General features: G+C 40.3%; 1 protein-coding gene across 2 annotated transcripts in view; it reads left to right on the forward strand.

Moving 5' to 3' along the window:
* NELL1 (neural EGFL like 1) overlaps positions 1-24,670 on the forward strand; it is a 1,025,511-nt gene that overhangs the window by 514,983 nt on the left and 485,858 nt on the right. For both annotated transcript variants that reach the window (XM_061158429.1, XM_061158435.1), the window contains exon 13: positions 9,394-9,519. In XM_061158429.1, the coding sequence (XP_061014412.1) occupies positions 9,394-9,519 (126 nt within the window). The remainder of the gene's footprint in view (positions 1-9,393; positions 9,520-24,670) is intronic.

Here is a 24,670-nt window from a genome sequence, read left to right on the forward strand (position 1 = left end):
TTGGCGATGCCATCCCTGCTTTTTCGTATCTTTTCTTAAAGGGACAGTAATCTCATCAGGAGGGCACCACTTTCATGGCCTCATCTAAACATAATTTCTCCGCAAGGGTTCCGTCTCCAAATGCTGTCACAGTGGAGGTTGGTATATAAACATCTGAGTAATTTGTGCAGGGAACACAGCTAAGTTCAGAGAAGTTATCTAGATACTTCCTGGGACTGTCTTATTTTTCGCTTCCCCTGCCCTTCCCTCCCTTCCCCTCCCTTCCCTTCGCCCTCTCCCCTCCTCTCACTTTCTCTTTTCCTCCTCTTGTGTCCTTTTCCTTCCCCTCCCTAGTCCTCCTTTCTTCCTAGTCTTTCCTTCCTTGCCCCTTCCATTCTTCCTTCCATTCACCTCCTCTCACTCTCTCCTCCTCCTCCCCCATCTCTCTCTCACCCCCCCACCCCAAGCTACTTGTGATAATATGCTTCAAGACACAGGCATTTGTGGGTTGAATCTGATAGGCAGATGTGTTTTGCTTGCTTCAAAATATTTGAAAAAAAAATGGAGCCATTATTTTAAAAAGTTAAATTAATGCTTGGGCAGACTCTGGGAAATACTGAAGGACGGGGAAGCCAGGCATGCTATAGTCCTGTGGGGTCGCAAAGAGTCAAACATGACTTAGCAACTGAATAACAACAACGTAAGTTCTCTAGAAACATCAGAGATCTAGCCCACAGTCCCTGGAGGAGGTACTACAAATCGATGAGTAGACTTTGGAGCTATGCTGGCTGAATTCACATCCTGGCAGTCCAGGTACCATTTGAATATGACCTTAGACAGTTGACTGTCCATTCCTATGGGCCTGATTTCTCATCTATAAAGTGAAGATAACAGTTCACATTCTTTCTATTGTCTTTCTGCCATTGAGGTTTAGTCTCATTTTTCATGTAACACTGGTCTTGCACTGTTTTTTACCTTGTAAGACAGAACCATTTCTTTGTTCTTGAAAGTAGGAAAATGAAAGAGATTGATAGACAGGGATGGAAGAGAGAGAGAGAAAGAAGAGGATTGATTAATATTTTAAGAGATATAGTATATACCTTATTTATTTTTTTGGATGGGACATATTTTACATATGTACATAATGTACATATTTTATGTTTTACATATATCTTCTACCTGGCTTCTTCTTCATTTGGTTTATATTTCTAGGTTCTACAGATATTTAATTTCTCTACTCTTGCTTTAGGAAGAAAACAATAATTATAGAGAATTACATGGAACACTGGATAAAACATTAATTCCAGAGTTAGAAGGCCTTCATTCTATTACCAGCTCAGTGATTATTACCCTTGGGCAAGTCAGAATTCTTTTCAAAGACTTTATTTTCTCATCTGAAAAAGGTCATAATAATTCATATCTTGTCTGCTTCACTGGAGTTTTATAAGTTCAAATCAGAGATCATGTATGCCTTCATTATTTAAAAAAATTTCACTATGACACGATGGGAGCATATTGATAGTTCTCATATCAATGCCAGTGCCACCATGTTTTTATAACTCGTGATTTCTGAAAAGTCAGGTGATAAAAGTCTGGTAGAGTTGCTCTGCAGGTAATCTTACTAGTTCCTGGAGGACCTTCCAGAGCTGTGCTTTGTTTGAATATCTGTAACTAGATATGGCTGTTCTCCATTTTCTGGGGACATGCCAGCTCAGTTGAAACAGGCACCAAGGGGCAGTGTGAAGGTTCAGGTCACCTTACTAGTATTTTCCAGGCCTTGTGTCTTAGAAAAGGCATCTGGAACATTTTAAAGCTCATTGAAATAGGAGGAAAAGAGGTGGCCCAAAATAAAATGTTTTGGAGGCGGGGTTTATGATGCATTGTGAGGACAGAAACACCTGAATGTGTCAGTAACTTTAGAATCAGGGAAGGCTTTGGATGCTCTCTGGTTCAGCTGGTCATTTCATAAATGGAAACACTGATGTCTAGAGAAGTGCCTGGTGCTAGAGTTAACTAATAAAAAGAGCAAGAATAGAACTTGACTCTAGGTTGTCAATTTAGTGCCTGTGGTTCAGCAGAGTGGAGCAAGTTTGCTCCTGGAGTCACAGAGACCCGGGATGACATCGTAGGTGCTCTCCACGTCATTTCTGATCACAAGCTAATTGGGGCTAATGAAATGAGACTCACCCAGTCTTCAATAAATATTGACTTTCTTTCTTCACTCTGTTTCATTTTTAAATGCTCATAGGGAGTGGACCCCCTTGCCCAACCCACTGTATCTAACCCTCTCTGGGTTGCCTTTTTCTAGGATGTTCTTAGGCAGCAAGTCTGAGTGGATCACACTCTTTTATTTAGAAAATTCTTTGCATTTGCTTCTATCTTTGCTACCCAAGCCTGACACTCTAATTTAATGATGATGATGCCAAATTCAGCTTGGTTTGTTCTGAGCAGTCTTGTGCAGATGAAGGCTGGTGATTTGTGAAGAGGCATTATGTCACATCAAATTTCATTTGAAAGTCCATAAGTATACCTTTTTAAAACAAAAACAAATTGCTTCACTTTCCTGGGGAGGGACATAAATCATGCATTTTTATTACCTCAGAAGATGAGTGCTAATATTTCAAAGGTGACAAGCAATCTTTAAGAATAAATCACGATTTGAGCCCCATTATACTGGAGCTGATATGTACCACAGTGGGGTTTAGAGATGTTTCTTTAACAAGATTTAATAGAAGATCCAGGCCCCTCTGTCACTACTTCTAATCCTAGAGGGGGCCTTCAACAGTCTCACGTATCCTGAGCTAAGGTTATATCAAGGGTTCCAGCTCAGAGCAGAATTCTGCCACCTGTTTTGGGGTCCTGAGTTACTGGAGTCTAATGTTTGAAAGAGTTAGGGTTTAATTTAAAAGACCCACAGGAATACTCATGAGGAGTACAGCTTTACTATTTTAACAGAGAGCATCATACAGAACAAATGTCATGGACAGGATGCACAGTGACATTCAATTTGGAGATCTGCCGGTTTCTATACATTTCATGGGAGCACCAGGCATGTCTAACATAGGTTCGAAAAGTTAGAGAGAGCTGGAACGGGCCCGGGAAGAACAATGCCACGTGTGAAGTGAGACTGTGGGTTCAAACCCAGGGTCTTACGCTTACTGACTTTATGCCTTGTACAAGTGATCTCATAATCTCTGAGCCTCAGTTTCCTTATCATGACATACAGATGTCTGTCTCCTATAGGAAGAGTCAAATGGAATAAATGGGGTGATGCAGTGCTACCTGTGGAGTGCCTAACATAGTTTCTGATATGTAGAAATGACAGATTTTGAATATTAACCAGGTGCCAGGGGCTGTTCCTAGTTATACCCTATGAGGTTAGGAACTATTAGGCTCTCTTTCATTTTCATATCATCCTGTGCCTAATGATGTGTTTTTAAAATTTTTACCCATTCAACCTTCCAGTAGCTAACTTAACTGTGGTTCTTAGAAAATCTTGCTAGACTGATCTAGACTTTTAGGTTGAACCAGGCCTTGAGTGTGTTCAACTTCTCCTTTGAGGTTCAGTTTCAGACAGTTTCTTCTTGCCTCCTGGCTCTGGGTAAATATCAGAGTAGGAAGGACCGTTGCTTGAGAGAGGCACCTGCTTTAGGCAAAACTCCATCACCACCTGAGCTATGGTCAGATTTCATTTCAGGCTAATATTTAAAACCCTCATTGCTATGGGCTCACTCAGTTTCTCTCTCTGAGCATCAGTTCATTCTTTAATTGGGGAGTTCTGTTTATTTCTTTTTCTTGATTTGGTAATTTCATAACCTTTTAGGATCTTTTGTCTGTGAACAAAAAACATTTGTCCTAGGCTCATTTTGAAAAATCTCAGTTGTTTGCTCTTTCTCAGGATTTTCTCAAGATATCTCAGCTCTCTGAAGACGTTAATTGTGTTTTGATTCTCTGTATAATCAGATTGGCTTGTGGAACACTCTTGAGTTCTCTTGAAACTGTCTGCAGGGTTGTGCCTTTCCCTGAGTTTGGAGAGGCAGGCTTTCTTAGGCAGATGTGTTTCTTCTCATCCCTTGTCCCCATCCTGAAACCAGGGGAGTTATCAATTCTTTTCTTTCTTCCATCCTCTTGTCTCAAGGAACCCATGTCTCTAAACACTTTACTTTCTTTGTCTCCCTACCATCATTTTTTCCAGGAAGTGATTTTTATATCAGATGTTTGTAGGATAGAAGATAAGCAACAAAGATAACGTACTGACAGTTTAATTTTCTGGTACATTTGTCAAATTTTCTGCCTTATTTTGTTCTTCTTGTGGGCCTCCCTCAGTTCAATCCCTGGGTCAGGAAGATTTCCTGGAGAAGGGAATGGCTACCCACTCTAATATTCTTGCTTGGAGAATTCCATGGACAGAGGAGCCTGGCAGGCTACAGTCCATGGGGTCGTAAAGAGTCGGCCATGACTGAGCAATGAACACTTTCACTTTCACCAGGAAACTGAGATATGCCAAGGCTGGAATTACCCATGGTATGAATTGAAAATGAAACAAACTCAGTGACACAGTGCCATAGCAGCAGGGATTCCTGGCTGTGGTGTGGGAGTGGCTCACAGAGAGCAAGGGTTGGATAAACCTCTGTGGGAAATTCTCCCTGGGATTTCCTAACATCCTCTTCCTGGTTTTTGAAAATATTTCTGTTCAGGGCTTGGCATCCTGTGAAACAAGGTGATAACTTGGTTGTTAGAATCAAAATAAACTCGTTATGGCCCAGTAACTCCTTCAAATCCAGATGAGGCTGCTGCCTCAGTGGCCTGAGGGAAATGAGCTGGGAGTTTCTCTGTGGGAGGAGCTGACAAGGGTCCATAACAGAGAAACATTTATTCTCATCAGTGGCCTGATTGGCAGCTGTGGCCCATAGGCTGAAGACTGCATTGCCTCTAAGGCAAGTCCTCACTAGTTTCTCATCTGAAAAAATGGCTAGGCATCATAGCAGTATAGAATGAGTTCACTGTAGCTGCATCTCTGTGAGTAAAATACCAACTTGATTTAGCCTTCAGCTTGCCCTGCTCCAATCTATTCTCTTCACTGCAGCCAAACTATATTTTAAAAACAGAAATTGGACTTTGTCACCACCATGATTTAAGCCCAGGCTCCTTCATGTGGCCTCCAGAGCCCAGCACGGGTGGCCCAAGCTCATCTTTCCAGTTTGTCTTCAAATAGGCAAAGTTCCCGCCTCTAATGAATTCTTTTCATTCTTCTTTATTGGGTATGTTATTTTTCTCCCCTTCACCTGTTTCACCGCTGTTTCAGGTCTTGGATGAACAGTCACTTCTATAGAGAATCCATCTCTAAACTTCTCAGACTATGTCAAATCCCCGTTAAATGATCTCACATTATTGGTAGAACATGTAAGTTCTGCTCAGTATCTTGCCAGGCTGTGAGGTCTATGATGATATTTTATTCATCACCCTGCCTTTAAAAGCATAATAGAGGGCTAATTAGTGTTCTTTGAATGTACAGACGAAAGGTCCTCACCCTTTATAACTCTGCAAAGACAAAAAGTTTAGGCTTGGCAGTTTCCCTTCTGTTTCCTCATCTCCATTCTCTAAGCTGAATTTCTGTTCATCTTTCAAGATCAAATTTAATGATCTCCATTGCAATGCTTCTCATGGTCATTCTCTGTACTGGTCAGGGTAGACTCAATGGCTTAAATTAACAAAAGCATATTTCTAGGTCATGCAACATGTTCATCATGCTGGTCTGGTGACCTGCTCCTCACTCAGGGACCCAGGCTGAAAGAGTTCCATTTCTGTGTTTACATAATTTCCAAGACAGGAAGAAGGAAATGTGTTAAGTCTGATGCTGGCCTTTAATCTTTCCACCTCAAGGTGGTAGGCTTCTGCTTAGATTCATGCTCGGAAGAGGATGGGAAAGTACAGTTGAATTATTTGCTCAGGAGGAGGAAATATGGTAATATACTGGATGAAATGTGCTAATGCAGACCAGGCCCCTCTTATATCTGGCTTTTCTTGGTGTCTCAACCCCTCACTTACAATGATCTGTTCTTTCACTCTCACATAGTCAAATGAAAGATTTTGTAATCAGCAACAACTAAATCACCACTGAAATCTTAGTGTCAGGCACATCACTCTATAACTCCATTCCCTGGCTTTCTAGCTCACACACTGTAGTAGTCACACTGGAATCATTTCTGCCTCCCTCAGGAGTCCTGCTGCAGTTAGGGTTCCCTGGGAAGCAAACTCTGGGATGGAGACTGACATGCAGGAAGTTTGATAGGGACAGAATGCCTTTGGGGAAGGGAAAGATACAGAATTGGGCAGAGGGAGGGGTTAGCTGCATCTCATTGAGTGCTCTGAACCCAGTATAGTCTTTCACAATTATCTTGAGTTACTGCTAAGGAGAGCCATCCTTCAGTGAAGGTTGTCGCCAGGGTTGGGGTGTGACTAAAGGTGAGGCAGCTCACATAAGTCAAGGACAGTTTTCCTCAAAGGCTAACAGTTGATTTTTTAGCAGGCAGTACTTCCAGCAGCTGGGGGAACAAGTTCTTTAGCTTTGGTCTGGGCAGTGCATTTCAACTCCCTCTTGCTGCCCTCACTTCTTTCCTTAATAACTGCGATTCCTTGGCATCTGATGATCATGAACTCTTTTCTTGCAACATCAATTCCCTTGTTTCTCATTTTAATCTATCCTGTTTGTTCAAACACTCACCTTTGGGTACACCTTTTCCCCACTACCCTGCCCCTTCCCCAAATATCTGGGTGCATCTGGAGTGAAGCACATGGCCACGCTGACTGCTCTCACTTAGCATTTATGGTCACAAGTCACATGTGCCTCTGTAGCCACCTGCTATACTCTCTAGTAAATTGTTTCCTTTTTTCCCAAAATGATGACTTCATACCTCTTCCCCTCTCTTTAAACATCTAGTACCACCTCCTTCTCCTAATTCTCAGATGTTACTCTCTCACTTCACTAAGAAAATAAAAAAAAAAAAAAAAACAAGCAAAGGAGCATTACTTCATCTTTCTGCCACCAAAGATACCAACTTTCTTCCCTTATCTCTTAGTTTCATTTTTGTTGTAAAAATGACTTGCTCCATCTGTGGCCAGAACTCAACTCCTCTTGTCTCCTCCAAGACTGCTCCTGCAGAAATCTGCTCTCATTCTTTTTGTCTTTATTGAGTTTGTTGCAATATTATGTCTGTTCATGTTTTGATTTTTTGGCCGTGAGGCATGTGGAGTGTTACCTCTCTGACCAGGGATTGAACCTACACCTCCTGCGTTGGAAGGTGAAGTCTTAACCAATGGACCATCAAGGAAATCCCTGCTGTTTCTTCTATAATGTCAGTTTTCTTCATAGTGTTGAATCATGTCCAACAGTGTGTAAACATTCTATGATCTTTTCCAGAACTGTCTTTAAACAAGACTGTCTTTCAACCTGGAGTCTCCCTAGAGCTACTACAGTTTTTCTTCTCTTGATGGCAAAATATCTCAAAAAGTTTGCCTTGTTTTTCTGTCTCCTTCAACTTTCCTTCTTTCTTTAATTGACTCCAGTCAGGCTTTACCAGCCACTTTCCCCAAACTTCTCTTAACAGCTCAAGGGCAACAATGAACTTCTTGCCAAATCAAAACGTTAATTCTATCTCTATCTTATTCAACTTTTTCAGCATCAGGTGACAAAACTGACCATTATTCCTTTCTTGAAACACTTTTCCTCTTGACTTTTATGATATTCAGTCATCTGTAAAGCAAAATGCTTTAATGATGTAAGGAACCAACTTATTTAAGAATTCTATTGCTTTGAGTGCCAGAAAGACCTGAAACACCTCTAATGATTTCATGCAGTTACTATCCTATCCCAAATTTTTGGGAGAGTCCCCTCCATACCCAAGCTTTATGTACTCATATTATTATACAATTTTTATATTCCCGTTGGCCATTTGTTTTGAAAGCCTATGATACTGTGCACATAGAATTATTGATTGCCTGAATTCTTTTACTAAGTATTGATGTTTGTTTCTTAAATTTAGGGAAGTCTTGCTGACTATGTCTCCTTTCAGAGCCTCAGTTAACTTTCAAGTATAGGTTAACAGATCTTTAGTACTGAAAAGAATCTGATATTATTTTGGGGATAAAACACCCCCAAATATTTATTTCCTAAATAAAATATTAGGAAATAAATCCATCTACATTTATTTTTAAAGTAAATAAATGAGTTTTAAGTGGTTCAATGTAGTTTCTGTGCATGAAGATTACTAGGATTTCAGTGATTATCTTAGAAGTAATGCTACATCTGACTAGTGATCATTTTCAGAATGCTTTCATGAGGTTAATCATAGTTGGACGTTTGATTTCAAATTGTGGATATAGTGTGTTCTTACAGGGTGACTTAGTGCCAGACATTTAACTTCTCTAAGCCTCAGTCTGACTTGAGAATGATGGTAGTGCTGTACTTCACTCACGGAATTGTATGAGGGTTAAATTAGATGGCACATTGAAAGATATAGAGCAGTAGGTTCAGAGGTAACCCTTATGATGAGGGTCATCTGCTAGTAATTAACCAGACTGGAGCTAGAGCTTGTATTGCCCCTTTTGGATTCCCACAGTGTTTTTATTCTTCCCTCTCTCAGGCCATCACACATTAGCAGTCTGAGTAAAATGAATTTAAACCCATTTTTTAAAAACATAAACTCTAGGAAAGACTAAACTCTATGCTTATGGTTGTAGGTTATCTTAATTCTTATCATGAACTTTTTATGAGACAGAAGGTGATGCTCTGATCTCCATTCCAAAGAGAAAAAGATCTTTTTTGTTGAATCAGCCCATTATTCTGTGACATGGGATGCATCTCCAGGTCAAGCGATGAAAGACATTAATTTTCATTAGATAGCAGTTGCTGTCTGTATTCATAGTACAACATGGGAGAAAGTGGCTCCACAGTCATTTTGTACCAGATGGATTAAAGCATGTATTAGTAAGAAAAACAAGCAGAGGGGGGCTGAATTCTCTTGATCTCTCTGATGAGAGCCACACTGTGTACAGTGGACACCTAATAAATATTCATTGATGTCAATGCCTGGACACAGAACTCCTTGATTTGGGACATTTAAATCAAGCATCCTTTTTGGTGAGAGATTAATAATAGATTCAGTCTTCATACTTCTTGAGTTCTTCACTGTTCTGTCCCACCATGCATCTTTCTAGAAAGATTTTCAGCTTTAGATGGAATCTTCTACACCAGCTGAAATTTGCGCTTAAGCTTTTGTGCTAGTGCATCTTGCTTTTCCTCTTGCCTTCCATAGGCATTCATCTTTTCTAATTTCATTGTAAGATGATCACATTCCAGTTCAGTCATTCGACTAACTGTGTTATTGCTTCTTCTTTTTTTTTTTTCTCCTTCAGATATTGATGAGTGTGCAGCTAAGATGCATTACTGTCATGCCAACACTGTGTGTGTCAACCTGCCTGGGTTATATCGCTGTGACTGTGTCCCAGGATACATTCGTGTGGATGACTTCTCTTGTACAGGTGAGTGCTAAGAAGCAATGTTGCTTTTATGATTCAATCCTTCTCTGCATCGTTATCTGTGTTGTTTCCTTTAGCTCCAAGTACACTAATACTATTTTTACCAAACTAATTCTTCTCTTTCATTATCTTACCATCAAGTTTTTTGGAAAAAAATGATAATTTAAGCCTGCCTAATTTATTTCCACTTTTGTTATGTCCTCCTCTGTATGTGTGCACACGTACATTCGTATATGGTTTGAACTTGAAGTCTCAGTTGCCTATGGTGATGCTGAAGGACTTAGAGATTCCTTCTCCAAAAAGAGAAAAGTATCAAACTATTCTCCTTTCATCATGGTGAAATGTTTTTGTATATGAGAAAATGTACTTTGTTTTCACTGGGAAAGACAAGAGCTTAAATTTGAAGTGTGCACGAGTGCCTGGTGGGCGGGATTGGGCCTATGGGGGGTCACTTGAGACTTTTCACTGACATATTGTTAGTTTCTCCTCTCTTCTCCCTTCATCACACTGGGGTGTCAGCCCTAAATGGGGAATGCCAGGCATTGTGATTGGTGCCTGTGTGTGAGCAGTGCTAGCTTGGGGGCATTTGGTTTGAGGTTCCATTAGCATTTAAGTCATGAATATGGAGACATGAGCAGTCAATTGGCTAGGATGCAAAAAGGTTCTGATTCTGTCTTCTTTCGGATGAAATGTGTTTAAATGCCCAATCTTTAACCTATAAAGAAAGGGCTCCTTGAATATGATTTCAGTCATGTAATGTATTTCTCTGACTCTTGTATCTTTCTCTTGGTCCTAATGACTTTGGTATATAAACAGTGATTTCTTCACTCATAATGGAATGGTCAGTCAGTCAGTTCAGTTGCTCAACCGTGTCCCACTCTTTGTGACCCCATGAATCGCAGCACACCAGGCCTCCCTGTCCATCACCAATTCTTAGAGCTTGCTCAAACTCATGTCCATCGAGTCGGTGATGCCATCCAGCCATCTCATCCTCTGTCGACCCCTTCTCCTCCTGCCCCCAATCCCTCCCAGCATCAGGGTCTTTCCCAATGAGTCAGCTCTTCGCATGAGGTGGCCAAAGTACTGGAGTTTCAGCTTCAGCATCAGTCCTTCCAATGAACACCCAGGACTGATCTCGTTTAGGATGGACTGATTGGATCTCCTTGCAGTCCAAGGGACTCTCAAGAGTCTTCTCCAACACAACAGTTCAAAAGCATCAATTCTTCGGTGCTCAGCTTTCTTCACAGTCCAACTCTCACATCCGTACATGACCACTTGAAAAACCATAGCCTTGACTAGACGGAATGGTACTCATTTCTAAACATTTTGTGTTTCAAATGACCTTTCTGAAAGTACAAAAAGTTACAAAAGTTCGAGAAGTATGTTTGTATCTCCAATTACCTTTACTATTGTTTGTTGTATTAATAATATCTGAGAGTTACTGTTCTTTGGTAAAAGGACTAGTGATTTCAGATTGATGAGGTTTCTGATTCCCGCAGTTGGCCAAGTCTCAATTATCTGTCTTTTACATGATTTTCTTATAAGAAAATCCCTGGAGAAAAAAAGATTTCATAAATATTATGCTGAGACATAAACATTTTAAGAGGGCAAAACTCTTGTGGACCTGTCAACAAACAATTGAAAAATCTGTGATGTTTCAGATGACTATTACTCTGTTCTCGTTGGTCTATCCATGGTCCTGACTTATGTTAGTTCTGACATTAGGCAGAGGCAGCGAATTGCCTCCCAACACAGCTGCACCTTATCATGCAGCTCAGACCTAATTAAGGCACTGCTGGTTGGAAATTATTTGCGAATCCATAACACCTCTGCTCTTACTTTGTCATGGAAGGAGGAAGGCAAGAGCTGGTACTTACTGAAAGCCTATTAAAGACAGGTGCTTTGCCCAGTAGTTTGTATATATGGATGAAGATGGAAAATGTATTATTTTTTAAGAACTAGCCCCAGAGTTACTTTTAGAAAGAGAGCTGTGTTGTTCGGAGTAAAAGGCAAGGGTATGGGTATTAGTGGGTACTCCATCCCCCTCTAGAAAAACATAGTGTTGCAGGAAAAAATGTATACATACATGTTTTGTTCTGTTGGTATGTATGTTTTGTCTGAGAGAGAATAGAAAAGTTAGAACAAAAGAGAGAAAAAAAGAGGAGAGAGAAACCAGTCAGAGCCAAAGGCTGGGTGTTATGAAGCAGTGATCCCCTGCCTATTTGGCACCAGGGATCAGTTTTATGGAAGACAATTTTTCCATGAACTGATTGGGAATGGTTTTGGGATGATTCAAGTGCATTACATGTATTGTGCATTTTATTTCTATTATTATTACATTAGCTCCACCTCAGATTGTGAGGCATTAGATCCTGGTGGTTGGAGGTGCCTGCCGTAGAGGACAGAGGCCAGTGAAAACCACCCAGTGAAAGGATGGCTGAAAGAATTTTTAAGGATAGGAATATTTAATCTGAGGTGATTTGTTGTGGTTTTGCTGTGTAGTATGCAATGTGAGTCTTCCTCATGACCCTCTAACCTTCAGCAAAATCTGCTGCTTAAAGGTGAACCTCCCTGTTCCCACCCCAAAGAAATTTAAGTTAACATGGCAGACAGCAGAAATGGTACATATGTATATATGAAGGATAGCATGACCTCAGAGGCAGAGGTAACTCTTCCTATCCTTTCCCTGATGCCCAGAGTGCATTTAAACAGACGTACATGCATCATAGTCACCATGGCCTCCCTCAGGAGTGTCAAAAATCTCGATGAGGGCTTTGGACTTCCCCCCATAGGTCATAGGATTGAGGATAAGATCTCTTTCTTTAAAAAAGAAATCTCCCATTGGTCCCAGATGTTTTTATCTACTGCCCATTTTTCTGCTGCCTTTCACAGCAAACCTCCTAATAGATTTGTTAGCGGTTGTTGTCTCCATGGCATGTACTTCCTTCACATCGCCTCTTCAACCCCTCCCATTAAGTCTTCCAGACTCACCATTCAGCAGAGAGTGTGTTTATCAAGGTCAACCATGAGCCCCATCTTGCTCAATCTAACCTTATCTTTGTGACCTCTCAGCAGCATTTAGCAGAGCTGACCACATCTTCCTTATTTAGACACATCATTTTTTTTGACCTTTGAGACAATAGGTTTCCTGATTTTCTTTCTATGTCACCGGTCTTTCCTGCCCAGTGTTCCTGGCTATTCTTCTTCCTCTGCTGATATCTTAAAGGTTAAAGTGCTATAGAGCTCTGCCCTAGAACCTTTTCTCCTGTTATCAATATAACCTTTTTAGATGTCTGCATTCAATATTACAACATTATAGCATCTCTGGCAATAACTCCTAAATTTTTGTCCAGTTCCATTCTTTCTCATGAGCTTCTGAATCATATATTCAACTTGACATCTACACATAGGTATTTAATAGGATTTCATATTGACATGTATGAGAGAGAACTCTATTTTTTTCTAAGTTTATTTTGGAGGAACATTGATGAGAATGAGGAGAGCTGAGAGACAAGCTTTCTCCTTGTGGTCATTTCTCCTCCAGACCAGACTCAAGGGCCTCCATTAGACACCTGCGTGGTCAGCTGTTACTCTGACATTCACCTTCGTGTCCTGAAAATAAGTCTGTTAGGCCAAATATGCTCTTGACTTTTCAAGACAGAGCAGGCCCCCACATCTACTCTCTGCCATTTCTTTACTGGTAGAGAAGACTTCTTCCGCCAAGCAGTTATAGTCCTCTGTAATAAATGAGGTGTATAGTAAATGGATACCACTGTAAGATGTCTTTTCAGATGCTTCGTTTCCAGGAAGAAAAATTTCTAGGAGAAATTCACAGGCTTGAAGACATCCTTTTGTTTACCTGACATGGCATTTCTCATTATTGTCATTCTTATTTCCAAGGATCATTCTAGTCTCTGCCCCAAGTCAGTTAGTATCTGCTGCTACTGCTAAGCTGGCTTTCCAAGCACATTGGGTCATTTTTTTCTATTTAATTTTTCTTGGTTTGTCATTTCCTTCAGCGCTGACATTTTAGAAGTTAGTAGTCCTATTGAAAATCTGCGATTGATAAAAAAAATTAGTGGTCTTAGAATTAAAGAAGATGTATGAGCTTTGGTGATACATTGATTTATTGAATGACTGGTTCACTCTTTCATTCATTTATTCACTCTTCCATTTATTCATTTGTATGTCCAATATGCAGCTAGTGTCTATCATGAGTGTTAGGAAATATGACCAAAGAGATGACTGACAAGTGACCTCTTTGTCCGGAAGTTCATGGTCAGTGTGGTAGTATTTTCAAAGGAGAAAACTCAAATGTGCATTCTCCATCAACAGTGTTCCAAGTTTACCAAATCAGTTCTTCTTCAAAGTCTTAGAAGAGTTTAGATAAGTATTGGGTATTTCACATCCTACAGTGATGACCCTTGACAAATTCCAGAGAAGGGACCCTGAAATTTCGTTTCCCACTTCTGTGCTGTAACAACAGTCCTTTGACAAAGGCTGCACCACAGGCAACAGATGCCAAGATGATGCTGGAAATAAAGACAGTATATCAAACAGAGAAGAAATGGTACCTCTTTCTTTTTTTCTGGTTAGAATGTGAAAAAGTCATATCTCATGGGATATTAAAAGTTCTGAGAATTCAACATTGAAAATAATTACCTAAAACTTTAACATGTGGTATAACTCAGTCATTACCGTGGAGGTTGGGGGGAGCTGGGGTTCCCTGATATAACTGTGTGGTTTGTGTTAGGCTCCGTACTTTTTTTCTAGGAGAGTTTTCATTGGTAAAATTGAAAGCACTGGGTCTTTGACACTGGGTAAGTTTTTGATCTTGAAATTTGTGTGCGATTCTAAATCATTTTCTGTTCTGTAAGAGATCCCCGATTTGCTCTTGTTCTTTATGAATTTTGAAGTGGGAGAAGTTTCTAAAATTGAGGTTGGGGTGGGTGGCTTTCTCTTCCTGGGATCCCTTTGATTTTTGTAATGGTCAAGCTGCTTGATTTATTGCTTGCTGGTCCCTGACTTTTATTTATCCCCAGTTAAACTCCCTGTGTTTAGATTGTTTGATAAGATGTTATCATTGAATACTCAGGCAGCCTTAAGGGAGGAGACTTGTGATTTATGATCAAAGCATGCAGCAGTAAGACAGGTACTTGACGGTAATGCGTAATGCCAAAAACCTCCCAAAGAGGTAAGAAATAAAGGTAAGAAGTGAAATAACAAGTAGCACATGTGATTTCCATTACCTTGCCGAGAGATTTTTTTTTTTTTAAATGTTCTTTGATATTGGCATGGAAGGGAGATTGCAGGAAATGTGTTTGCAATCAAGTAAATTGAAAGTTAGATGTAGTAGTCTATTAATTTAATGGTTTAAATTTAGTTCCATATAATCAAAGGTGAGAAAACAATTTAAAAGATGTAAAAGTTAGAAATTTTAGACTAGTTCTCTGGAAAAATATTTTCTTACTAAGATTAATGAAATACAGATCATTTCAAATATTGAGATACCTGGTAACTTTTCAGTGAACAAAGTCATGGGACACATGGCTGAAATAGAAAATCCTCCTCCTTGATTGAGCACAGTAGTGAATCACACACTGATTATCCTTATATTTCCAGCACATAGTATGTGCTTGTTTTGGACATATTGTTCTTATTTACTTTTGACTATCTGGCATCATAGCTGGTGCAAGTTACTAATTATTTGCCTCTCAGTTGAGATAGGGGCTTCCCTGGTGGCTCAGTGGTAAAGAATCTGCCTGCACAATTCAGGAGATGTGGGTTTAATTCCTGGGTCAGGAAGATCCCATGGAGAAGGGAATGGCAACCCACTCCAGTATCCTTGCCTGGGAAATCCCATGGGCAGAGGAGCCTGGCAGGCTACAGTCTGTGGGGTTGCTAAAAGACTTGGACAAGACTGAGCATCTAACGCAAAACAGCAAGAGGACATACAGATATAAGAATAAAATTCCAGTCATGGATTGGTAGACTACTTGTACTTAATAGGAAATGCTCTAGCAAATGCTTTAGAAGGCAAATCTTTCTAGGAAAGATAATAAGACTACATTTACTGATATATTGAATAAGAAAAGTCAGAATAAGACTTATACCGTTGGATATTTCAAAACCCACTTAAAAACTCTGTTGTTCTCTGTGAAACATTTGCCTATTGTTTTGATTTATTTGCCCTGTATATTCTTTTTCTTTTTTTCCTTCTTCTTCCCTATATTTAAGCAGACTTTGTCACCATCCTCTCCCTCCAGAGATGTTTGTATGTAAAACTAAAAAAGCAGAATTCCAAAATTCTAACCCTTTAGGGCAGAGGTTCTCAACCCTCACCTTAGGTTAGAATCACTTAGGACATGAATTTTAAAAAGTTGATAACCTGGGATTTACCCGTTGGGGTTTTGGTTTTCATTTGGTCTAGAGTTGTGACCTGGCTTCAGTGTTTTTTTTATTTTTTTAGTGTCCAAGTGATTCTAACATGCAGTCAAGGTTGACAGCTCCTGCCTTTGTAGAGCACAAAGGGTTGGAGTTAGGAGAGAAAATGTGGGCAGGGAATCAGTGAGAAAAAATTGCCCTCTGAATTGTAGACTAGAAAAGGTTTGCTTTGAATGGGTAGTGGGTGACTTGGTGGTTGAAGGTAATTCAAGCAGAGACCTGAGCAGTTTCTGGAGGGAAGGGCTCTGCCTCCAAGGCTGCCTTTTGGAGTGTGAGATTCTGAAGAAAACGAGGCTGTGGGATGCTCTGCAGGTGGGCCTCATGGGTAGGACCTGAATCTTCAACTGTTTTCTGACTGTTGTGATACTGCAAGGAGAAGGCAATGGCACCCCACTCCAGTACTCTTGTCTGGAAAATCCCATGGATGGAGGAGCCTGGTGGGCTGCGGTCCATGAGGTCGCTAAGAGTCGGACATGACCGAGCAACTTCACTTTCACTTCTCACTTTCATGCATTGGAGAAGGAAATGGCAACCCACTCCAGTGTTCTTGCCTGGAGAATCCCAGGGATGGGGGAGCCTGGTGGGCTGCCATCTGTGGGGTCGCACAGAGTCGGACATGACTGAAACGACTTAGCAGCAGCAGCAGTGATGCTGCAAAGAGCCCTTAAAGACAAATGGAACATCTCCATGGTGATGTTCATCTCCTGTGTGTTCCACAGGCCAAGGACTGGACTGATTTCTCTCTATGCCAGTGTCAGAGTCACTTGGAATCTTCTAGAACCATGACACCATCAGCTAAAAGCAAAGAATCCTCACAATGACAGACGACATTTCCACTACCCACCAACTCAGAAAAACAGGAGTTCAGAACCATTCATTAAGTCGAAATAATATTATAGCAAGCTACGTTATGTGCACATACGGATTTGGGATGGGACCTCTCTGCCCATCACATGTGAAAAACAGTTAACAAAAGAAAACAGGAGAAATTAAGAGGACCCTCTGAATGGGGTTCATAGAGTGAATGTTTGATTTTCCACGCCAATTTTAGTTTTCCATGTGTTGTCCTAGAGAAGCCAAAAAGCAGATACTTACTGCATTTAGCAATAATAGTGTTAAAATAGTGCCGAGGTTTATTAAAGACAGGAAATATATCTTAAGGAGGATATCAAAGGGCATTTCTCTTGAGACTTTATGAAGGGTTTGTCTGGTATTTGGCTTCCTTGTTGGGTTTAACTGAGTGGGTGTTTGTTTTTTGTTTTCTGTTTTTTTTTTTTTTTTTATCAGTCATATTATAAAGGATCTGAACCACACAGGCTGCTGCAGACCAACTAGGATAAATGATGGATCTTGCCCCCAGGGTGTTTGTACACAAACCTATTAAGTACTGTGTTGCCCTTGACTCAAATTCATCATAAAGGCTTGTTAGTATTTCTGTACACTTCATTGTTGGAGTTGTTTGTGCAGAATCACAATTAAGCTTTCACATAAAGGGATTTGATTGAGGCTGCTTTAGCACTTACAGTGGGCTCCCCAAGTGGCTTGGTGGTAAAGAATCTGCCTGCCAAGCAGGAGAAGAGGGCTTGATGCCTGGGTCAGGAGATCCCCTGGAGAAGGAAATGGCAAACTACTGCAGTGTTCTTGCCTGGGAAATTCCATGGCCAGGGGAACTTGGCAGGCTACAGTCCATGGGATTGCAAAAGACTCAGTGATTCAATGACAACATGCATTTCCATCACTGTTGAGGCCAGCCTTGCAGCCCTGGTCATATCCACATTTGAGCTGACACAATGAGTGGACATTTCTGTTTAATAACCCATCAAGCTCACATGTGTCCTTTGTTCCCATCTTAAAGACTTGGTGAAAGTGAACATATTAGTCGCTCAGTCGTGTCCAACTTTTTGCAACCCCATGTAGTCCGCCAGGCTCCTCTGTCCATGGAATTCTCCAGACAAGAATACTGGAGTGGGTTGCTGTTCCCTTCTCCAGGGATCGAACCCAGATCTCCCACACCGCAGGCAGATTCTTAACCATCTGAGCCACCAGGGAAGCCTAAAGACTTGGTAAATGCAGGTGTTTAGTTCTTCCCATACTTTTTTTAAGGTATAGTGAAGTATCCTTGGGTTATGTTTCCTTTATGTAAGATTATTGACAATATACGTTATTTATTCTTGGGCCAAAATGAAAGCTCTAATTTCTCACGGTTAAAATCTGGTGTATGAATTAATATATAAATTCTACTGATTGCGACCTTTGGCAGTGCCTTTTTTTTTTTAATTATGTAAATTGGAAAGCCATTTAAATTCTCTGCCTCTTTATCTGTATCCTCTGTATATCTTCACAGAGTTGTTGAAAGATAGTTTAAGTATATTGGTTCAGATTATTTTAGCTTAAATAACAAAAACAAACAAGAAAAACCCAAATCTATTGGCTTAGATGATAAATTTATTCTCCCACAAGAAAAAGTCTAAGACAGTGTTTCTGGAATTAGTTTATTTAGTTGCTGGGACATCCTCAGAGTCCTAGATTGTTTCCAACTTTTTACTTTGTTATTTTCATCCTGATACTTTGAAACTTGATCTAGCTCTCTTCAGGGTTTCAGGATGACTGAAACAACCCTGCATGTCAGATCTTGACTTAATGATGTCCCCAAAGAGGATTTTCTTCTTAGAGTTCTTCATTAAGATCAAGGATAACTTTATCAAAAATCCATCCCTAGCAGATCTGTTTTCATGTCTCCTTGGCTGAAATATTTTAAAATACTCTGTTAATAAATCTTGCCTAATTGTTGTTCACTTATTGTTGCCTTATTGTTGTTGGCCATGACATGGCCAACTCTTTGTGTCCCCATGGATTGCAGCACACCAGGCTTCCCTGTCCTTCACCATCTCCCAGAGCTTGTTCAAACTCATGTCCATTGACTCAGTGATGCCATCGAGCCTTCTCATCCTCTGCTGCTCCCCTTATCTTCTTGCCCTCTATCTTTCCAAGCATCAGGGTTTTTCCCAATGAGTTGCTCTTTGCATCAAGTGGCCAAAGTATTGGAGCTTCAGCATCGGTCCTTCCAATGAATATTCAGGGTTGATTTCCTTTAGGATTGACTGGTTTAATCTTCTTGCTGTCCAAGGGACTCTCAAGAGTCTTCTCCACAAGAATTTTCTCTTTCTCCCTGGTGGCTCAGATGGTAAAGAACATCCCTCTAATGTGGGAGACCCAGGCTTGATCGCTGGGTCGAGATCCCCTGGAGAAGGAAATGGCAATCCACTCCACTATTCTTGCCTGGAGAATTTCATGGACAGAGGAGCCTGCCAGGCTACAGTCCATGGTATCGCAAAGAGTCAGACATGATTGAATAACTAACACTAAATTGTGCCTTAGAAAAAGCAAATAGAAGTACATTGAATCAAGATTTATCTCTGAGGTGTAGTGCAGGTCCACCTCAGGATAGATAAAACCCAAGTATTCCTTTATCATATTTGAGTTTTATTGTCAAGGAAGGAAATAATATGTGTGCATATGTATAGATCCACAATTGTGTAGGCAACTGACAGCGTCTATTAGAATATATTGAAAGCCTTGAAAACTATTTCAGTCATAGCAGCAATTGAAATAAATGCAATTAGTTATACTAAATTATACTATAAATTTAGTATAATTTAGTATAAAAATTTATATAATTTTTATAAATTTAGTATAAAATACTATATAAATTTAGTATCTATTTAGTATAAAATACTATATAAATTGCATTTATACTAAATGCAATTAGTTATACTAGATTTATAGGGGCTTCCCTCATAGCTCAGTTGGTAAAGAATCTGCCTGCAATGCAGGAGACCCGGGTTCGTTTCCTGGCTCGGGAAGATCCCCTGGAGAAGGAAATGGCAACCCACTCCAGTATTCTTTCCTGGAGAATCCCATGGGCAGAGGAGCCTGGCGGGCTACAGTTCACGGGGTCGCAAGAGTCGGACACGACTTATGACTAAACTGCCACCATACTAAATTTGGGGTTTCCCTGGTGGCTCAGTGGTAAAGAACCTCCCTACCAATGCAGGAGATGTGGTTTCGATCCCTAGGTTGGGAAGAGCCCCTGAAGAAGGAAATGGCAACCCACTCTAGTATTCTTGCCTGGGAAATCCCATGGACAGAGGAGCCTGGTGGGCCCTAGTCCTTGGGGTCACAAAGAGTCAGACACGACTTAGCAACTGAGCCAAACAACATAGTTAATTTATGTGTAGATCTCTGTGTAGATATATGGATAGACATTATATTTATTTATATACATGTCATTTACCCATTTTTGGAGATAGTTTAGGAATCAGGCACCTTTTCATACTTTGCTATAAGAATATCCATTGATACAAACTTGCCTTAGGATAATTTGACAGTATATATCAAAAGGCCTGGAAATATTTATTTATAGTAACTTATTCTAAAGATAAAATCAATGTTATTTATGTGAGATTTTCATTGTGGCTATTTATTCTACTTATTGTTTATAAAAAAAGAAAGTATAAGGAGCCTAAATAGGAATTAATGAATGTTTGATTGAATAAATTCCATGTATTCATGTATGACTTCAGCAGATCTTAAAATAGTGTCTAGAAGACAATTCAGTGTCAATGGAAAATTCTTATTATATAATATGATGAAATTCCAACCAGTATGTATAGTATTTTCCAATTAAAATAAATACATAAAATTATGCATGAATATACAGAAACAAAAGCAGGGAATATTCCCCCAGATAAGTATGTAATGTATTAGAGAGTATCTGTGAGTAGAAGTTTATATGTGATATCTTTTTACACTTTTTATACTTTACATATTTTCCGATTTTTCCATGAAGTGGAATGAAAAACGCAGTGAATCTGTATTATGCTTTAGTATCAGAAAAGTGTTATTAAAATATTCAAAAACAGAAAATGCTAGATAAAGATGACATCGAGTTTTTTCCTCCAAAATATTCGGTCATCTTACTAAATCAAATTAAAAAATGTTTTAGACTGGATTGTGCTAATGCCTTTCATCTGTAGTGACCTAGGTTAGGAGCCTGAAATAAAGGGATTAAAAGCAAAGGATTTGCTGGGTAATTTGATTGGATATGGCATTTGAAGGACACTTGAGGTTATGATGTTATTTTCCTCCTGTATGGGTCATAGAAGGTGGTCTGATAACCAGGCCCTACCTTTTGTATTTTTCTTAAGCTTTTTTGTAAGGATTTCCAGATTCCAGGTAGTTGGTCCATTTTCTTTTCCCCCGCCCTGAATTGTGGCTAAGTCAAAGATAGATACTGAGAGGAGACAGAAAAGTCTCAGGATTTCTATATACAAGCAATCACTGGCAACACAGAGAATCAGGCAACATAGATTCTAGATCTGCACTTGACACCTGCTTACTGAATGAATGCCACTGTCTCAACATTTTCCTTTGGACCTTGAAAGATTAAGGATTAACTAGCAGAATAGTTTTCAGACAGAGGAATGGGATTCCAAATAACATTTCTTTTGGAAAGAGTTCAGCTTATTTTTTTTTTTTTTAAGCAGGAGATACTCTCACGAGCTACTTCATTTCTAATTCTGTGATTCTTTAAGGTATGGTTCTTGACCTCTAGGAAATTATGGTCTCTTTGCAGATGTGCATGCTCAGTTGTGTCCGACTATTCATGACCCAATGGACTGGGGCCAGCAAGGCTCCTTTATCCATGAGGTTTCCCAGGCAAGAATACTGGAGTGGATTGCCATTTCTTTCTCCAGGGGATCTTCCCAACACAGGGATCAAACCTGTGTCTCCTGCATTGGCAGGTGGATTTTTTTTTAACCACTGAGCCACCTAGGAAGCCCCAGCACATGGTCTCTTTGGGGGATGTGCAATTAACATTTCAGGAGAATAATTTCATGGGGCATAGAGCCGAGTGCTAAATTGTGAGGTGTGGGTAATGCAGGATCACTGGTGGGGAAAAAAAAAAAGGTATTAATTACTACATGGTAGAGAATATGTTTTCCACTGGGATTTGGTTTGGTTTTGATGTTGGGTGGGAGACGGCATAAGAGAACTAAGAAGGAATAGTATGTATGGTGCATAGATCCATCTCTATGTATGTCATGGAGGTGACCTGGTTAGAAGTGGGAAAAACAAGTCAGACAGACCTGGGTTCCTGCCCCAACTTTAGGCATTATCAGTAGCATCAACTGCATCAACTTGAATCAACTTTGAATCGACTTTGGGGGAAGGGACATAGCTTTCTCTCAGACTCCTGTGAGAAGTAAATGAGATAATATTTCTAAAGTGGTTGGAAGAGAGCTAAGCACAGAGCAAATATTCAATAACGTTAGCTACTACTATCACTATTTTACGGGTCAGGACTCTAACTTAAGATGCAAGGAGTTAGGGGCTGGTCCATAGCTACAGACCTCAGGAGTGTGGAATAGGGCTCGATAGGAATGCATGCCTTCTAACTTCAGAGACTCAGGTGCAACCTCCATCAGAGCTCTTTTACAGATGCCTTCTAAATCCTAATGCAATATGGACTTCTGAGGCTCAATAAACATCAACCATTATTAGAGTGACAGAATCTGGGACTTGGGGCCTAGAGAATCCTATTTATCCCAAAGCTCTGCCCTTTATAAGCTTTGGGATCTCAGGGTGTTGCCTTATGTGCCCTGTGACTCATTTGTAACACCAAGAGAGGAGGTTGGGTTTTAAGGTTTAAACATGTGAAATAACCCCACCCAATAACTGACTCTGAGATGATGGTTTGTACTGAAGCCCTAAGACCTGATCAGCAAATTTCCCTTCTCCTTGCACTTCCAGGGGCTCCATGGTTCCTTGAAATAGGTCTGGAGAGCCACTTCTCTTTAGAAGCTCAGTCTCTGTAGACTGTGTCCGGACTCCCTGGAAACAGAAGCCTACAGACAGATGCTTTGGGCTGATGAGTTAAGAAGAGGAGCAAAAAGTAAATTCACTATGGTTTATAGCTAACAAAGAATACAATCCCTTAATTTTTTTTTTAAATAGCATCTCTGGAGTGATTCATTTGTAAGTTACTGTAGACCAGAGCTTTGGAGTATGTTTTTTGAAAGATCCTTTGAAATATTTAAGTTCATTCCCTACTCAGGGAATGAGTAGGAAGCCCCCTAACCTGTGAGCACCTTTGGCATTTATCAGCTCTGTTGGCTGGCATCTGGCTAGTTCTTAGGGGCAGCCATAGGAGAAATTGCTATCAGGATAAAGATGGACAGTCAGAGCTTGGTCTAGGTTGGACTCCAGGATGGGGTCTTTGACAGTTGGGAAACATCCTTAGAGGGATTTGTAGCGTACAGAGAGATGTGTAAAGACAGCAGCAAGTTTAATAAAATTAACAAAAGGAATTATTTATAATTATGAAAGTAATTATGGGGTAAAAAAAATTTAGAGGAATAAGAAGAAATTAAAAACCATCCATAATTGAAACCTATCTGAAATTTTCCATTCCTACATCTGTATTCTACATTGTGAAAATCACCATGCAGCTTACCAGTTAAAATTTTAATTGCTTCTACTTATTTCATGAGCATTGTCCGACTTAGTGAAGTTACTTAAAGAACACAGCTCTTCATGTTCTCCCCTCCAGATGCACTCTTATGTGCTTTGCTAAGATGCTTCAGTCATGTCTGACTCTTTGCGACCCTATGCACCCTAGCCCACCAGGCTCCTCCGTCCATGGGATTCTCTAGGCAAGAGTACTGGAGTGAGTTACCCTGTGCCCTTCTCTGGGAGATCTTCCTAACCCAGGGACTGATCCCTCAATTCTTAAATCTTCTGCATTTTCAGGCAGGTTCTTTACTACTGGCACCACCTGGGAAAACTTTGTATCATTATAACTTTTGCCACATTGGAGAAGTATGAAGATCCACCTGCTACTCTGTCTTCATATGGGCCTATCATATGCATGTGTCTATTCTTCCCCTATTACAGTGGATGGTGATCATTGTGTTTGCCTGAGTTTGGGTGAAGAGTGAGTCACAGAGCAAAGCTCAAACCAGCCCCAAGCAGTAAATACACATGCTTTAGGGATCTTGCAGGAGGAAGGGATCAGTGATTCTCAAGCATTATTTCTTAAAGGACATTTCTGGGAAAAATAGGACCCTAAAGTACTGTGTAATGTTAACACATATTTTGATGGTGTCGGGACCTTGCATAATTATTTTGCCTTGAGAACACTTTGTAACCATGCAGAGGCATTCTGCAAGCCCTTGCCTTGTTTATAAGGTGTGTTTTACATATTTATACAAGGTGTCAGAAGATACCTTCAAGTTACGGTCATTTGATTCTGAATTTGGATGAACTGTTGAGGAGATGTGCCTAGAGAGAGCTTGCTTTTCAATTCTCCAAAACCTTAGGGTATTTTCTTGTTAAAGAGAAATGATTTTCTTCAAGCCAGGTCCATTCGACGTGCTTCTATGAAAAATGTGGCATTGTCCAGAAACAGACAGCATCCCTGCCTGTCAGTGTGAGAGGGGCATGCAGAGACAGGTCCTGTCTGGGCCGGAGAGGGTATGGTCTGCAGGACTGCTCCATCACAGCAAGCCAGGCCGAGCGGCAGGCAGTGCAGCGGAGGGGGCACGTGAAGGTACAGGCTGCCACACTTCTCTTAGCCTCAAGCGCACCATCTTTTTTTAGAACAGGTCGAAGCAACTCACAGCTTCAGAGCCAAGCCCACGAGGGAAGC

Source organism: Dama dama, chromosome 2 (assembly GCF_033118175.1).
Source record: "Dama dama isolate Ldn47 chromosome 2, ASM3311817v1, whole genome shotgun sequence".
Lineage (NCBI taxonomy): Eukaryota > Metazoa > Chordata > Mammalia > Artiodactyla > Cervidae > Dama > Dama dama.